This window comes from the organism of the source record quoted next, unplaced genomic scaffold, assembly GCF_019419815.1.
Source record: "Pyrus x bretschneideri cultivar Hongxiangsu unplaced genomic scaffold, Pyrus_bretschneideri_v1 Contig2, whole genome shotgun sequence".
In the NCBI taxonomy this organism is placed as follows: domain Eukaryota; kingdom Viridiplantae; phylum Streptophyta; class Magnoliopsida; order Rosales; family Rosaceae; genus Pyrus; species Pyrus x bretschneideri.
Window position 1 is genome coordinate 7,239,822 of NW_025999501.1, and position 12,132 is coordinate 7,251,953.

General features: G+C 40.1%; 2 protein-coding genes across 2 annotated transcripts; both read right to left on the reverse strand.

Annotated features, from left to right (window-relative positions):
• Positions 1-360: 360 nt before the first annotated feature.
• On the reverse strand, positions 361-3,055 carry LOC103952538 (serine/threonine-protein kinase-like protein CCR4). The gene is given in 2 exon segments (XM_009364138.3): positions 361-2,838; positions 2,841-3,055. Coding segments are annotated over 2 exon segments (2,370 nt in total). The 5' UTR covers positions 2,947-3,055; the 3' UTR covers positions 361-574.
• A 932-nt stretch (positions 3,056-3,987) lies between these two features.
• Positions 3,988-7,282, reverse strand: LOC103952537 (receptor protein-tyrosine kinase CEPR2; the record flags this gene model as incomplete). Its single annotated transcript, XM_048583362.1, is given in 3 exon segments — positions 3,988-4,534; positions 4,793-5,245; positions 5,248-7,282. Coding segments are annotated over 3 exon segments (2,886 nt in total), but the record flags the coding sequence as incomplete, so codon positions are not given.
• Between the last annotated feature and the right edge of the window lie 4,850 nt (positions 7,283-12,132).

The following is a 12,132-nucleotide window of genomic DNA, read 5'->3' on the forward strand; positions in this document are numbered from 1 at the left end:
CAAATAAGGCCAGGGTTTACGGTTGAGGGTTTTGTTTTGTTTAAGTAATAAAGATGAAAGAGGATGATAGCTTTGCTTGTTTTTGTGGGCCAAATATTAGATATTATACTTTTTCTTCCTTTTCAGTGTTATTCTATTAGGTGTTTTTTTATCAATTTATATTAGATATACATTTACTTAAGAGCTAATGGAACACGTGCTGTAAAATCAAGCGATGTTGCGTTCTAGACTTCACTTAATGAGATTAAGCTTCATTGTTGTTGTTGGTATTTTATTTGTTGACTTTTCCTCCAATTTGACTTGTTCTCGAAGGAGAAAAAAAATTCAAAGCTAAACCATTTGAATGAAACAAAGACCAAGTTGAAGAAAAGAAAAGGTCCTGGCTTGAAATCCAGTGGTTGCAATTTACACATATAATTATATACACTTTCTGTCTTGACCAATCAGCAAATGCCAAGAAGATTAAGAAAACAAAAAAAGGTCCAATATATGCACATAAAAAATTGGAAAATGAAAAGGAAGTGAATGGTTTTTGCTCTACAAAACTTGACACCGTCATGGCACCATTACATCATCACGTGGATTCAGTCGTGGAACTGGAACGAGAGTGAGAAGGGTGTGCCAAAAAATAAGCCGACGCATTTTCCAAGCAACTTACAATGTGAGTCATGGTTGGCCTGTCACTACCTTGTAGTCTTACACAGTCCGCTGCCAAGTACCCAACATATGCCACTGCCTCTATTTCAAACGGCGTTGGGGGTGCCACTCTTGGATCCAAAATCCGGTGTATCTCGTCATTCGCAATGTACGGCACGACAAAATCAACAACATTTCTTGGCATCCCGTTCTCATTTTTGTGAATTGCGTTGTAACCGGACAACAATTCAAGCAACACCACTCCGAAGCTATAAACATCACTCTTGGAAGTTAGACGACGAAGCCTATAGTACTCCGGGTCCATGTACCCAAATGTGCCAGCCGCGCCAAGCGAAAGGTGAGTTTCTTCATCCTCCGGCCCCATCAAAGATAGGCCAAAATCGGCTACCTTGCCCCTCAATGTGTCATCCAACAGTATGTTGGATGACTTAATGTCGCGGTGTATGACTGGTGGGATTGCATACACATGTAGGTACTCGATCGCTCGGGCTGCATCAAGAGCCACTTCGATGCGCTTGGCCCATGAGAGCAAAGGGGAGTGTGGGAGCTCGTGGAGATGGTCATGGAGGGAGCCATTTTCCAGGTATTCATACACGAGTATTCGCTCTTTTGCATCTTCGAAGAATCCAAGTAATTGAACCAAGTTCTTGTGGTTGAGGCGTGAAAGGGACTCGAGCTCGTTTACAAAAGCACAGTCCTTGTCCTGCTGGCGCTTTGTGTAGCCTCCGTGTGATGAAGAGATTGACGTCTCAGCACGCTTGATGGCCACTTTTCGACCATCATCTAATGTGGCGTGGTAGACAGAGCCGTAGCTGCCAGTTCCGACCTTGTGTTCTTCGGAGAAATTGGAGGTGGCTTCGAGTAGTAGTTGCAGTGGAAATTCCTCCAAGGAAGCCCCATTGCTCACCAAATGGCTTAGCCGCTTCTCTAACACCGGTGTCCCTGCCATTGCCGCTGCACCTTCCTCGGCTTGTAACTGGGGCTGGTCATCCAAGGGGCCTGAGTCATGAACACGGGATCCTCCAACTCCAGTTTTGCAATACTTGAACACAAAGAAACATACCGACACCACAAAAGCTAAGGACCCAACACAACCGACTACAAGAAAAGCAACCATTTTTCGGCTCCACTTACTACTTCCTGGTTCTGATGGCGGCGATGGCGGCGGCGATGGCCCCGGCCCCGGCGACGTTCCATCATTCGGCTGACAAGGTTGGCAGACTTTATATCCGTGTTCACAGAATCTACCATAGCCTGGCAATGGATTGCTGCCGTGCGGACATTCCCTTGTACATGACCCCGGTTGCACATCACTTCCGAATACCGTGAAATTGTTTGAGGCGTTAAAAATTGGGTTGCCCCAACAATACAAGGAAAAATTGGATGATGAAACTCCGCAGAAGACGCTGCGTTTTGCTTCAATTGCTGTGAAGTATGTATCTTTCAGTATATCGGGCATGCTGAAGTTGTTTTCCCCCCAACAAACAACTGTTCCGTTGCGCCTGAGAGCACAGCTGCGGTTTTCTCCCAAGGCCAGAGACGTGAAACTCCCCTGAGGTTTCTCACCCTTCATATCTCCCCAGCAATCCAAACTGCTATCAACCGATGAGATGGCACATGCATGACGGAAACCTGCACTCACAGCTCCGTAAACATTCTTGCCATTGATAGCGCTGGGCCCCTTCCCAACCACCAAATAATTGCTTCCTAAGCAAGTAACCTTTCCAATTTGTGATACTCCGCATACAAAATTTTCTCCCACCGCGATGCTTGAAAATCCGTAGTTGTGTCTACTGATCATTCTTTTGTTAAACCAATGCCATTGCCAGCACTGGAGGCGACTACTAGTACTAGACCCATCCTCAATAAGGCCGCAAACGTGAGAATTTCCAGCAACAAGTTGCTTGAGAGGGGGGCCGTGGTAGATGCGCTTATGATTGCCAGACAACCTCCAGCAGCTCAAAGACGAATTAGTATTGGAGGAAGAAGACGGCAGGGACCTCAAGGCGCATAAGAAGCCATCTCCGGCAACTATAGCAGTGAAGGAAGAAGAAGCGTTCTTGATGAGACGAATTTGACTGCCGCCGCCATTGCTTCCGGTTGCAGCTGTAGGAAACTTGAAACGAGTACAATTGAGAAACGATTTCTGGTTTTGGGGATGTATGAGTGCGCAGATGAAGGCTGGTTAGAATATTCCGAAATCGACACGGTGGAGGAGAGTGAAAGAGGAAGGAAAGTAAGCAAGGAGAAGGTGATGATGAAAAGTGTTAAAGAATAAGGAGCAGCCATAGTGCAGAAACTTTCATGGCAGGGAGATGATGATGAAGAAGAAGAAGAAGAAGAATGAGAGAGAAGGGGTAAATTAAGTTTGTGGTGGCAGTTTCAATTTAAACGTGTAGAAGGTGGAAGAGTCGGAGAGAGTGGACCAAAGACTCGCTTACACGCTTTTGAGAGTGTTTTTGAGGACCAAAGACCAAGTCCCTTTGAACACCTTAATTTTTGTATGCATGTATAGAGACAGAAGGGGAGAAAGGGAGGGGAGCGTGTGGGTCAAAGACTCGATTAAGTCCAACGTAACAAACGATAGACAATTATTTCTTAATTTTCTTTCGTAAAAAGTCTTGCTAATCTTGTTCTAAACAGGGAAGTAAACTTAACCTTAGTTTAGTAGAAGAAGAAGGAAAGACTTTTTTTTTTCTCATATTTATTTATAAATATCTAGTACAAAATACAGAAAACTATTAAGGGAGTACTATCTATTTTTCTCCTATTTTCTTTTTCTATATGCGTGTTGAGGGTATGAATTTCACATTGAAAAAAGGAAAAACTTTGTGTATACTTATAAAAAATTGAGTTACCTCCTATGTTACCAACAATGGTTTTAAAAACGAGCCTTGCGATGCGCCTAGACGGTTTTCGAGGTGGGGCGGTGAGGAAAACGCCTCTGCCCCGCAGGAGTAGGTTAAACGTGCTTAGGGTGGTCGAGGTGCGCCTAAGGCATCAATTGGGGCGTTTTCTTTTCAAGGTTAGGGTTTATCATAGTGGAGAAATTTTTTTATTTGATTGTTGATTATTCTTCTACAATTAATTTTGACTCTGTATTTTTGATTTCGACTCTATATATTTGATGTCGGTTGTATTGCTATATATATTAATAATTTTAGCTCCTATGAGGCTTCGCTTCATGCCTCAAGACTTTCGCCTAGGCGGGCTATCTATGAAACACCTTGGTTTCGCCTTCGTCTTTAAAAACATTGATTACCAATTCATTTTATATTGAACCTCAACTTCCATAATTGTCCAGCTAGGTAAAATGACAAACACACATGATGCAAGGAACAACACTTTTAAACTTTATGGTACATTTAGTAATCATATAAATGATATTAAATTCTTTACTTACTCACATTACAAGCATTATCGAAGAAAAAATTCACACTTGCATCAAACTTTTGAACCTTGAAATTACGTAGCAACTGCTAAAACTGCAACTCATCGGTACTGGGTGAGAAATCCTTGACTTTTTTGTCGTTACCTGTGTTGTTCCCGGACCGGAAACTGCAAGGATCAGCATCCGCAAGCATCTTTATCACCTCCCGCATTGTCGGGCGCAACGATGGTAGCTTCGTAGTACAAAGAACAGCAACCTTTAGGACCTTGATCATGTCATCCTGGACACTTTCATCTGCCACTTTTTCATCGAGAATCTTAACAACCGCTTCACGGTCACTCAGATGCGTTGAAACCCAGTAAACAATATCTTTTCCTTCCCCGTAATCCTCTTCAATTGGTCTCCTACCAGTTACTAGCTCTAGCAGCACAACACCGAAGCTATACACATCGCACTTTTCGTTCACTTTAGCAGTATATGCCAGCTCTGCAGGAAATTAGTTCAAAATGTTTGAATACATGCATGTTATGGAAATTTTGGATACAATCGGAATTGAATGAGACGGTCCAATATAAAAAATGAAAGCGACATCAAACCTGGTGAGCAGATTAAAATTCTAGAGTTGTAGAAAACGTCGCAGAGCAATTGATACAAGCATAGTTGAAATAAGAAACCAACGCTAACATATGTGACCAACAACGATGGAAGGATAAAAGTATGTGCTTTTGTAGATTTGAAACTCACCGGGAGCAATATAGCCATGTGTGCCTGCGAATGAGCTGTAATCAGAACCCTTCTGAGAATTTTCTGCAATCTTTGCGACCCCAAAATCAGCAACTTTTGCCTCATAATCGTCGTCGAGCAGAATGTTGGTGGATTTAATATCTCTGTGAATTATAGCTGGTGAACAATCATGGTGCAGATAAGCAATCCCCCGAGCTGCTCCCAAAGCAATCTTATACCTCTGGCACCAATCCAATTCGGGCTTCCCGCATTTAATCTCTCTGTGAAGCGCTTCAAACAAATTACCATTTGCCATGTACTCAAACACGAGAACACTAGATCCGCCCTTCACTAAACAAGCGTATAGCTTCAGTATATTTTTATGCCTAATCTTCCCCAAAATGTCCATCTCTGCAATCAAAGGCTTCATGCCATCTTCTTTCCAAAGTTGTTTGACAGCTACCGTGCCACGACCTTCTTCAAATCTATGCGGTAAACTTTCCCTGTACTGCCACTTCCAATCAAATTTTCTTCTTCCAAATCGCATATCTCATCTGCATCTATTTCCAACTGGTGGAAAGATTCAAGTTTCCATTTCGGATCTATCTCCTTCCCCGCTTCCAATTTATTTTCTCTGTCAACCGCCTTCCCAAGCTTGAAATTCTTATAACTGACAAGCAGTAATCCAGCAAAAGCAACAACCAACGCCGATGCTATAATAAAGAACAAAACCAGTTTACTTTCAAGCACCCTTTTTTTATTCGGCTTTTCAGTACACATGTTCATCCCAGAATTTGTGCGAGTTCTGGAATATTGATCGATGCAGAGTCCCTTGTTTCCGGCAAAGGCTTTGTCTCCTCCCATGGTCAGAAGATCAGATGGTACTCTTCCAGATAAATGATTCCCAGAAAAATCTATAGAACTTAGCTTCAGTTTCGCCAAAGCTTCAGGAATCAAACCCATGAGGTGGTTTTTCGAGAGATTTAGAGAGTTCAAAGAGCTCATTAGTGATAATGTACGAGGGATATTACCAGTTAGAGAATTCGAAGCAAGATTCACGTCCACCAACTTAACACAGTTTCCCAATTCTGATGGTATTGATCCTGTCAAAGAATTCAATTCGAGATGCAAAGATGACAGCTGCTTTAGAGCACCCATTTCAGAAGGAATTTCACCAGAAAAGTTATTACTGCTCAGATAGAGCTTCTCCAAGTTCGATAGTTCCCCAAGTTGCGGTGGAAGATAACCTGAGAAACCATTGTTCTGCAATATCAACTGATTCAAGCTGGTAGAAAACCCAATGCTGGGGGATAATTCTCCGCTGAAGTTGTTATCACTAAAATCAATCATTGTCGCGTAGGGAAGTGACCAAAACTCGGCTGGAATCTTCCCAGACAAACGGTTCTGATTGACTCTCAGCCGCTGTAGAGATTTACAACGAACATAAGAATCTGGAAACTCCCCAGAAAAATTGTTGTTCAAAGCAAGCAAGAAATTTAACCTGCCGTTTTCACAAAGAAACCTTGGGAAACCACCTGAAAACCGATTCTCCGATATGTCAATGCTTTCCAAAGGTGAGAATCTACCAAAATTGGTTGGAAATTCCCCAGAAAATCTGTTTCCGTAGATTGAGACTGATCCAAGGTGTTTCATATCGCCGAACCCAGCAGGGAATTCCCCGGAGAAATTGTTCCCAAATAACTGAAAAACCTTCAAGTTCTTGAGATTTCCCATCTCCGAAGGCAACTTCCCATAAAACTTGTTTGATGAGATATCAAATTCCCTTAGGAGGGTGAGACTAGCAAGCCCTGGTGGGATTTCTCCAGTCAAATTGTTTTGAAAAAGTTCAATCTTATTGAGATTTTGTAGATGGGAAATGGACTCCGAGAGCTTCCCAGAGAGCTTGTTTCTCGACATATCCAACGTCTCCAATGCCTTCATTTCGTAAACAGATTCCGGAATCTCTCCTCTCAACTGGGTAAACCCCAGATGGAGCCAAGTTACGTTGGTCAAGTTTTCAAGCCCCTCAGGAATTTCACCTTCATCAAACTCATTTTCCCCAAGCACGAGAGAAACCAACCCAGTCAGATTCCCCACCCAGGATGGGAATGCGCCAGAGAAGAAGTTTGTAGAAAGATCAAGAATCTCCAATTTTCCGAGGGCAGAAAGATCGGGGATTGCTCCGACCATTTTGTTGCCGGTGAGATTTATAGTTTTAAGATTTGCGCAAAGAGTGACTTGGGCAGGAAGCTTTCCTGTAATGTTGTTGGAAGGCAGTGAAAGCGTCTCTAGGCTGTTAAGAACACCAATGGCGGGCGAAATCTCCCCCGAAAGGGACTTGTTATCAAGAGAAATTCCAATCACTTTTCCGCTAATCCCATCACAAGCAACTCCGAAGAAGTTGCAGGGCGACCGGTCAGCGGTCTCTTTCCAGGAATCGAGAACATTCAGAGGGTCCTCGAGCTGCCTCTTCAACTCAAGGAGGGCTTCAGTTTCCGTTTGACTTCCGACCGTTAGAGGCAAACATGGCGGGAAAAGCAAACCGAAGAGGAATACGGTTGGCAGCAGCAAGTACAGTGCCATTGCAATTCAGTAATAGGTACTACTAGTAGGGGTAGAATGGTCAATTAAGGACAACGGAGCTTTAAGTTTAGCGACCACCACCACCACCACCACCCCTACCCCATGCCGATGCCATTATTTGAACTTGAACAAGTTCTGAGGAAGCGGAAGGAAACAGCTGTGCAGAAAAAGCCCATAAGTCAATGTCTCTGACTGCATTATCTTGATAATTTATAATTTAATAATAATAATAATTATTATTATTATTATTATAAAATACATGATTAAATTAAGAGAATTGTTATTAGCACTTCATAAAAATCTTATTTGACACTCCAAATTATCTATAATTAAAAAGAAAAATACAAAAGAGTGTAGAATGTGATTTTTAAAATGCTAATAACAAGTTCTTAAATTAAAATTATTAATTTATAATGTATAATAATATTTATTAAGCCGTAGTCAATACCAACTAAGGTGACGTTAAAACGTCAATTTTGTCTGTAGCTGTGGATTCTCTTGCTTGCATATGAGAGTTATCGTTACTGTAAATTAAGACAACTTGATAATTGATTACCCTTGCAAGTCACTCATTAGTCCATCATTTCTTTTGCATATTTTCTTTTTTAAAAAGAGATAAGCTGGTGGCTTACCGTGATCCATCATTTCTAGAGTTGGAAAGGATCATAGAAATATTTCAATTTCTTCCTAACTATCGTTCATAAGTGCTAGGTATCGAATTTAAGACAGTGTAAAATACGGGTTTGAAATTCTCCCTAATCACTGGCCACCCGTAATGGTTTTTTCCTTTGCATATTTGCGGTTTATGTTATAATTATACTGCCTACTAATTAATCAATTAAAAATTGTAAAGATGGGATCTCCTATATTCTTTTGCATATCTGAGGTTTATGTTATGATTATACTGCCTACTAATTAATGAATTAAAATTTGTAAAGAAGGGATCTCCTTTATTGCATGAAATACCATCGAATTTAAGCTATGATCTCTCAACTTAAAATCAGTCAGTATTTGTTCTTGAACTTGTCATAATAGGGAGCAATTGTCATTTTGAATAACTTAGTTTGAACTTCCGCCAAATACCCTTTATTTTGAATGGAAGTTCCAACCGTCTTATGCAAAAGAGTCATTGATTCTCATCGTGACAAGTCCAAAAATCAGTACTCACATATTTTTAGTCCAGCTTCAATTGGACCAAAAATTTCCTCAAATTTCTTAATTAGGACTTTAACTAATTAATAAAAATTAAAGAAAGCAAAAACTTAAATTTTGCAATTACCAACTAATTAATTAAATCCACACTCGTAAGAATGGTTAAACACACATAAATATTCATATTTTGAGCCAGAAAAAATAGTTTCATTTTGGATTTCCCAAATTTCCTTGCCAGTATATACGGTCGTGAAAAAGGAAAGAGATTAGATTAATTTTGGGTTCTTTTTCAATAATCAAATCAGCGTTTTATTGTTGACCAAGACAAAAAGTAGTTTTTAGATAGTAATCCAATCATTAATCAAGCAGAAGCATTCATAAATTGAAAGAAAAATTTGAGAAAAAAAAAGAATTAATACAAGAGAATCGAAAATAATATTTAGAGCAAATAGAGGTGACAGATGAGATGAGAGTAGAGTACCTGATGGTGATCAGTTCCAAGTGAGAGGTAGATCATGTGGAGAGGAGGAAGCAGCATCATCAAGTGTGGGCAACCAATGCCTCATCTCATCTGATGAAGAACCGATTAACAGCAGCTGGGAATTGGATCAACCAACTGGATAAATTTGGTGGCCAAATTATACAGAAGAGAAACTAACAGAAGAGAGCATGCTGTATAACTTTACTTTGTGTATGTTTGGCTGATGGGATACATATATATATATATATATGTATGTATATGTAGTTTATGTGTAGATATTGAACAAGTGTTGAGCATTCATATGGTGATGATCCATGGATGGAGACTGGATAAATAATATCTGACACTTCCTTCCTACCCACATGTTTCTTGCTTACTAACTTCACCACTCACCACACAGTAATCTTTCAGCTACCTAGACAGACAGCGGTCGGTGGAGGAAGCAGAAGAGAAAAGGAAGAGAGAGAGAGAGAGAGAGAGAGAGAGAGAGTAAATAGTTCCGGCCGTACGTCGTCGAATTATTAGAGATGATGGGTAATCTATGTGAGTGACGAGTGGGGGAGGGAGACAGGGATGGAGAGAGAGCAGAGACAAAAATGCTTTATGAGCAATTTTTGGAAATTAGTGGCCTCCTCGAAAACCACGAAAAGTAATTATTGTAATATGATATTATTGATTTTTGAGTGGATGATGATGATCCCAAATTCAGTTTCCCTTTATTCATTTTACGTCTCGTTGTGTGAGATACCGGTGGGGAAAAGAGAAACTTTCCTTAACGCTGTGGGATCAGGAAGTATGATCGAAGAGTCAATGACAATAGTGTGAACAACGCCTAAATTTTTGGACACTTATATCATGTAAATTGTCATTTTCTCGAGTTTTGGTTTGGTAGTGTTTGAAGTTATTTATCAAGTCATATTGCACGTTTATTAATAATTTTCGAGCAAGCATATCGACTGATATCAATAGCTTATGAGCGAGCATGTAGACAGATGTTAACATATGTCAAGTGAGTGTATCAAAAGATGTCCATATCAACTTATACAAAGGTATGAGGCGAGTAGATACCCTACTTATGCCTATAAAGGCAATTCGTCGAACATCTGTAGGAAAATTTTCAAAGACATCTCAGATTTTCTGAGGTCAGCACCCAGCTCTTGAAGAATTTCTAAGCTTGGAGGGTTTAGTTGACCTGCCTTGCTCCAAAGTGGATATGTCCTTAATGTAACGTGTACAATGATTGAGTATGTAATATCTTAAGTCACTAACATAAAACTTTATAAAAAAGAGATTATAAATATCATGATAACAATGTACGTAATGTATATATATCTTTACCGTCAACAACTATCTTATGAGATTGAAATATTATCCGAAACAACTGTCTTATGAGATTGACGACTACTATTTCCATGTGATGTGTTATACAAAAGAAAATTAGTGGAAACAACAAATGCCGTATGGTTGGTATTTAAGGACGAGTTTATCCCTTTCAAGCTAAGCTAAAATAAGACGAACTTATTAATTCTACGCAAAAACAAAGTGGAAGTTAACAAGCCTACCTACCATGATCAAATTAAGGTTAAAAATAATAAAAAAAAACCAAAGGAAAATTGACACACCCCGACCCAGAAAGTCCACTTGGACCCTGAATTGAGCTGTGCTGGCCGACACCTGGAAGGTGACGAAGCCATAAAATGTGATAGTGCATAAAAAGTGAATAAATTTGAATCTAAAAGTGTCTAAATACCAGAGTGCGCTACGAGTGGGAGCGAACCCATTTCACACGCGATGTCAGAGCATAAGTGAGGTACAGTAGTATGGGTAAGAATCATACCCTCAAAAATATCCATCAATACAAAGATTCGTCACAGATTCTTGTCGATACAAACTCAGCAGTTAAAACCTGGAGGGCACCAAACAGAAGGTGTGAGTAAGCAATAAAACCAAGCTTCCCAAGGTTACTACCTCTCAAAAAGTAATGCCCCTAAATGTAAAACCCGTATCGTTTCCCATAAGACAGTACAACATATATACATATATCCAAACCATACTCGGAAATGACCAAAACCACGGTTTGCCATCAACTCCACCATACATCAATAAGTAGGCCAAATGAACTAAATCAATACAAAATGATTTATCAATCGGAGTCACCTATAGTGACCTGTACGACTTATCCACATCTCGTCAATCTTGGCTAGCATGTAAGTCGGAGTCACCTATAGTGACCTGTACGACTTATCCACATCTCATCAATCCACATCTCGTCAATCTTGGCTAGCATGTAAGTCGGAGTCACCTATAGTGACCTGTACGACTTATCCACATCTCATCAATCATGGCTAGCATGTAAGTCGGAGTCACCTATAGTGACCTGTACGACTTATCCATAAGTCGGAGTCACCTATAGTGACCTATACGACTTATCCACATCTCGTCAATCATGGCTAGTATATAAGTCGGAGTCACCTATAGTGACCTATACGACTTATCCACATCTCATCAATCATGGCTAGTATATAAGTCGGAGTCACCTATAGTGACCTATACGACTTATCCACATCTCATCAATCATGGCTAGCATGTAAGTCGGAGTCACCTATAGTGACCTGTACGACTTATCCATAAGTCGGAGTCACCTATAGTGACCTATACGACTTATCCACATCTCGTCAATCATGGCTAGTATATAAGTCGGAGTCACCTATAGTGACCTATACGACTTATCCACATCTCATCAATCTTGTGCAACACATGGCAACCAGTACGACAGTATCGAAGTTGCCTAACTCATAACTGTAGTCATGCTATAACTCAATCGATTCAATTAATACCATAAACTCACCTGAACTTACCTGGGTGTCTTGAGTTCACCTTTGCACTTGAAAGCATTCCCAATAATTATAAGCAAGTAATATACATATGGATATATCATGATGCAATCTACTACTCAACCATGTCGTAGCATTTTCAATTATAAACAATATGGTGTGAAGTGTACAATCAATAACGCCATACTCCCAAACTACTTATTTTCAGGGATAATTATCCATAACAATCCAATTAACTCTAATTTAACTAACTAATTCACAAAACTAAAACTTGTCTTTACCAATTTCCTTCGCATTACTCAATTTCCCAA